Source organism: Microtus ochrogaster, chromosome 15 (assembly GCF_000317375.1).
Source record: "Microtus ochrogaster isolate Prairie Vole_2 chromosome 15, MicOch1.0, whole genome shotgun sequence".
In the NCBI taxonomy this organism is placed as follows: Eukaryota; Metazoa; Chordata; class Mammalia; order Rodentia; family Cricetidae; genus Microtus; species Microtus ochrogaster.
Genome location: NC_022017.1, coordinates 13820818 through 13826199, shown reverse-complemented (window position 1 = coordinate 13826199; position 5382 = coordinate 13820818). Strand labels below are relative to the sequence as shown.

General features: G+C 52.2%; 1 protein-coding gene across 2 annotated transcripts in view; it reads left to right on the top strand.

Moving 5' to 3' along the window:
- Positions 1 to 10: 10 nt before the first annotated feature.
- Syngr1 (synaptogyrin 1) overlaps positions 11 to 5382 on the top strand; it is a 28838-nt gene continuing 23466 nt past the window's right edge. For both annotated transcript variants that reach the window (XM_005354181.3, XM_005354182.3), the window contains exon 1: positions 11 to 151. In XM_005354181.3, the coding sequence (XP_005354238.1) occupies positions 53 to 151 (99 nt within the window). In that variant the 5' untranslated portion in view covers positions 11 to 52. The remainder of the gene's footprint in view (positions 152 to 5382) is intronic.

Sequence of the window (5382 nt, the reverse complement as noted above, 5' to 3'; positions counted from 1 at the left end):
GCACGGGTTGGCGGCGCGCGCCGAGCGGGGGGCGCCGCGCGGTGCAGCCACGATGGAAGGGGGTGCGTACGGAGCGGGCAAAGCCGGGGGCGCCTTCGACCCTTACACCCTGGTGCGGCAGCCACACACCATCCTGCGTGTCGTGTCTTGGGTAAGGACTTAGCAAGGCGGGCTGGGGCTCTGGGCGCCGGCGAGCCGCGCGACCTCACCTGGCCGGGCCGGCCCTGCGGGTGCAGCGGATCCCGGCCGCACGCTGCTTCCCCGGCCATCGCCGCCGAGTTCCTCAGCCCTATCGCCGTGACCTCCAAGCTGTCGCTGCTTTGCGGCTAGCAGCGCGGCTCGCGCGCGTCCGTGGGGACAGAGCACGAGTTCAAGGCCGCTTTTGGGGGGCGCGGATCAGGGCGTGGATCTTCTCGGTAGGGCGCACGCCGCACCTGCCGCTCGCTTTCGGGGCGAGGACCGCAAACCAGGTTTTGTTGCTCATCCCACACGCTGCAGAGCCCTGAGTGTGGTGCTGGATACCGGGGTTCCTCCAAGACCCGCATCTGCTAAGCCGCGTGACCTTGGGCAGGGAACCACCCAAGAAAAGATCGGGGAAACGAGGGATTCAGTTCCGAGCTGGGTGGGGAGCGTCACCTCTTCTGTCAAGCTTTAGCGTCTCGATTTATAGGGGTGGGAGGAGCCTCCTTGAGGCCCCCTTGGGCTCTGACATTTTGTGAATCGGCGATACTCCCACCTCCAGCCGCAGCATACACCTGAGTGGCGCCTAGGTGTTGTCTGGAGAAAGGTCCCTTCCACTCAATGGAGAGCAGGGAGGGCTGTCTGTTCGCAACCCTCTGCCCACCTAATCGGTGCAGGACCCCCAGAGCTGAGTGGGGCTCAGCTCAGACCTGGGGTGTGGGGCAAAAACAGCTTGAAGGGAGAGGCTCTGGGGCTTTGCACCGGAGGGAGAGGAGGTCTGTGGGCTGTGGTGCCCTTTGGGGTTGGCTGGCTTCGTGGAGGAGGGTTTTGCTACTGCAAGTCTGGGGCTCGCTCCTGAAGGGCTAAAACCGAAAGAACCTGGATTGGTGACATAGGTTAGGGATCCTTGGGGTTGTGATTGAAGTCAGCTGTGACCTAGGCTTGCTGAGGTGCCCCTCTCTCCTGGTTTTCAGGGCCGTATCAGGGTCTGATGGGTGCAATGGCTTGGGATTTATTCTGGTCTTAGAAAATGTTTAAATGTCCTCCTTAGGAGAGCCTTGTTTCTGGCACTCTTTATGGCCGTGCAGCCCAGATATGTCCATGAGGATTTGTGACCCTGAATTTCTTTATTCTTGGCACTCCCCATATTGCAGAAGTCCCTGCAGGCCCTAGGTAAAGTGGGAATCCTCGTCTTCTTCTGACCTCTCTGGGGCACCTGGCTGTGAGGGGGAAGCTTGGTGAGGGGGTGTGGGCGTTTCTTGTGCTTGGGTCATTTCTCCCCGCGATGGCTTCATTTAGCAAAGCTTTATTGAGTCTGCCAGGCCCGAAGGGAAGGCTGCATGACTCAGGCTCAGCCCTGATGCTCAGGGAGCCCACAGTCCTACTGGGGAGGAAGCCAGGACAGGGTCTTCCTGCGTGGAATTGGGGTGCTTCTTGGAGGTGATGTCGTTTTGGGTCTAGTGGGATGCAGAGGCCATACACTTGTATACACAGGGTAAAAGGAGGACCTGGTGAGCAGGAGGGGGGCAATTAACTAGATCTAGCACCTACTCAGTGATCCTTGAGAACGGCAGGCAAGCATTCGAATCCAAGTCTTGTTGCCAAAGGACTGGGTTTCTGCTGCAGGGGAGATTGCCAATCCTGTAGTTTCCAGGTTATGAGTGATCAAGTCTAACTCCAGCCCAAAGATCTCCATGATCTCCCAGCCCTGCTCAGGCACCTGGATTCTAGGTGCTTTATACTTTTAGCAAAGGCGTGTGCTATAGGCTAGAGAAAAATATTTTTAAAATCTAGGTAAAAAGCTTTGCTCTTTTTTTTTTTTGTTTGTTTGTTTTTCGAGACAGGATTTCTCTGTGGCTTTGGAGCCTGTCCTGGAACTAGCTCTGTAGACCAGGCTGGGCTCGGCGGTGGCACACACCTTTGATTCCCGTACTCTGGAGGCAGAGGCAGGTTGATCTTTGAGTTCAAGGCCAGCCTGGTCTACAGAGTGAGTTCCAGGACAGCCAGGGCTCTGACACTGAGAAACACCCACACCTTAAAAAAGAAAAGCTTTGAGCAATGACCTCTACCTGTAATCTCAGTACTCCGGATTTAGAGGTTGGAGGATCAAGAGTTCAAGGCCAGCCTCAATTATGTAGCCAGTTAGAGCCAGCCTGGGCTACCGGAGATTGTCTAAAAATAAGATAAAGACCTTCCCCCTCTACCTGATCATTAAAGTAATACCTGCTGGTTATTGGAAAGCACAAAAATCGTGCATGGTGATTATAACATGGGATATATAATACCATTGATGTACACCTTTAGAAAGGATGAAGATGAGCCTGGGGGTGTAATTAGTGGCAGACCACTTGCCTAACAAGTGTTAAGGCCCTGGTCTCTAACCTCAGTTCTGGGGCGGAAAAGGGAAAAGAAAGAATGAGAGAGAGAGTAAATTCCATGTCATGCTGTCTTGTTTCCATCCCACCTTATTCAGTCTGTGGTATGTAGAGACATCCTAACAAATTCTGGAGTGGCTCCCCAATGCCAGAGTTCACGGGGAGGGTTTTTTGTTTGTTTGTTTGTTTGTTTAATTGGGGGAAGGGAATGGGGAAAGGGGAGGTGAGGGGGAGAGACTGGTCTCTGGGGACAGGAGCAGTGGAAGAGAAGAGAGAGACAGAGAGAGAAGGGGGAAGAGACAGAGAGAGAATGAGAGACACACAGGCCCACCTTTTAGAAGGGAACGTAGTGAATGTGCACAGGAGCTGCTCTTGGTGGCTGCAGTTGAGGATGCATCCTGTCAGGACCCCAAGGGCAGGCCAGTACTGATGCCTGAATACTAACAATGTGGCCACCAATGCCCTCTCTCATCTACTGTGGGGTCTGACAGCCCTAGACTTCTCCATGGAGTTAAGGGAGCCTGGGTTCTGGGACTAAGGGCACCGATTTGTTCAGGTTTGCTGTAATTTTCCTGGCTTTAGCATAGCCCCAGATTCCCAGGCCACTCAGTCCTGTACAAGCTGGGGCCACTCGTACCCAGGACTCCACCGCAGCTACGGTCCCAGCACACAGACTAGTGGGTTCGTAGAAGTTGTACCAGATCGTTTTTTCCTGTTTTTACAAAAGATGGCCTTGAGACTCTTACCGTGCAAACGTTGGGGCCTCGCTCAATGTGGACCTTGAGTCCCTGGAGCCCCTTGACTGAAGCTGTCTCTACTCTTCCCTGTCACTCCTTCCCCCAGGCTGGGCAAGGCCAGACTGCACCTGATGGGGATGGCCGGGTTGGGACATCGTCCAGGGCAACTGCAAGCTGCTGCCTCCATCTGCTTTTTAATCCTTCTCTCCCCCATCCCTACATTTTTTTTTTAAAGGCAGGATCTTTTATAGCTCAGGCTGGCCTCAAACTTGGTCTGTAACTAGAAATGACCTTGGATTGATTCTCCTGCCTCTACCTCCCTCTGGCTAGAATTATAGGCTAAGAGGCAACACTTGATTTTGTTAAGTGATGGCGATGAAACTCAGGGCTTCTTGCATGCTGGGCAAACTCTTTACCAACTAGGTCACATCTTTAGTCCGTTTAAATGTTTTTAAAGTTTATTTTTTAGTTTTTTAATTTTTTGATTGTTTTTCTGAGACAAGGTTTCTCTATATAACATTCCTGGCAGTCCTGGAATTCGCTCTGTAGACCAGGCTGGTCTTGAACTCTCAGAGATCTGCCTGCCTCTGACTCCCGAGTGCTGGGATTAAAGGCATGTGCCACCACCGCCAGGCTAAGTTTGTGTCTATGTGTGTGTACCTTTGTGAGGGGGATTCGGGAGACAAAAGAGATCATCTGATATGCCGGAGTTGGAATTGAGGCATTATGAACCTCCTAGGATGCTGGGAACTGGGTACTGGTACTCTAAAGAACAGCAAGTTGCCGGGCATTGGTTCCAGACAGGCTAGAACCAGAGCTAGTTCCAGGACAGACTCCTGAACCACAGAGAAACCCTGTCTCGAAAAACAAAAACAAACAAACAAACAAACAAAAAAGAACAGCAAGTTGTCCTAACTGCAGAGTGATCTGTCCAGCACCTTTCACTTTTTGTGGTCATTTTTCTTTCGAGACAAGGTTTCTCTGTGTAACCCCAGCTGTCCTGGAACTTGCTTTGTAGATCAGGCTTTAGACCTGAACTCAGAGATCCACCTGGATTAAAGGTGTGCGCCAGCCACTACACCCAGATGGACTGATAGACTGATGTTTTTTGAGTACTCAGGGAGAATTCAGTAAGTATAGTGGGGCTCCCCCTCCCCTCGTGACAGGCTTTCTCTGTGTAGCGCTGGCTGTCCTAGAACTCACTTTGTAGCTGAGTCTGGTCTTGAGATCCTCCTGCCTCTGCTGGGATTCAAGGTGTGCATCTCCACCCCTGGTTTCTTTCCCCCACTTTTAGGTTAGCAGCAAGCTCAGCCAGGTGACTCTCTAGGTTGAGGAACATCCGGGCTGCAGGGCTTCATGCTCCTTGCACTCTCTGCGGATGTCTCCCGGAGTCCTGGCTCGCAGTTGTGTCTGGGGGCATGTGTCCTGGTTGGAGGTATGTTGTCACGTCCAGTCGGCTTTCTCCGAGTGTCAGGCACACTCTGGCACCTAGACAGGAAGGCTTGACATCTGTGACTGTCCACCCTGGAGCCCTCCTGGCCTCTCTGATGGGGCCAACTCTTGGACTCCTGTGTGTGTCTCAGGTCTAGGGTGTGGTGAGTTGTACACAGGAGGTAAGAGGTTGGGCCTCTGGGTTTCTGATGCGTATTTTGGTGCTTTCCTTGGTGTGTAGACAGCTGGAGGCCTGAGGGGCCTGACAGCCTGGATTTTAGCCTCAGCAGCAAGTCTCTTTCCTAGCCTTCATTTGTGTCTTAGGGTTGGAGAACCTGGAAGGTTTGTGGCAGTGGTGAGCTGGTGAGCTCTTCCTTGCTTTTATCTTTTCTCCATGTTGTTGTTGTTATTATTTTGTTTTTGTAGTCCCGAGCTTCATGCCTACTAGACGAGTGCTTTAACATTCATTGTATTATACCTCCAGTCAACAATTTTTGACTTTTTTTGTTTGTTTGTTTGTTTGTTTTTTGGTTTTTCGAGACAGGCTTTCTCTGTAGCTTTGGATCCTGTCCTGGAACTAGCTCTTGTAGACCAGGCTGGCCTCGAACTCACAGAAATCGACCTGCCTCTACCTCCTGAGTGCTGGGATTAAAGGTGTG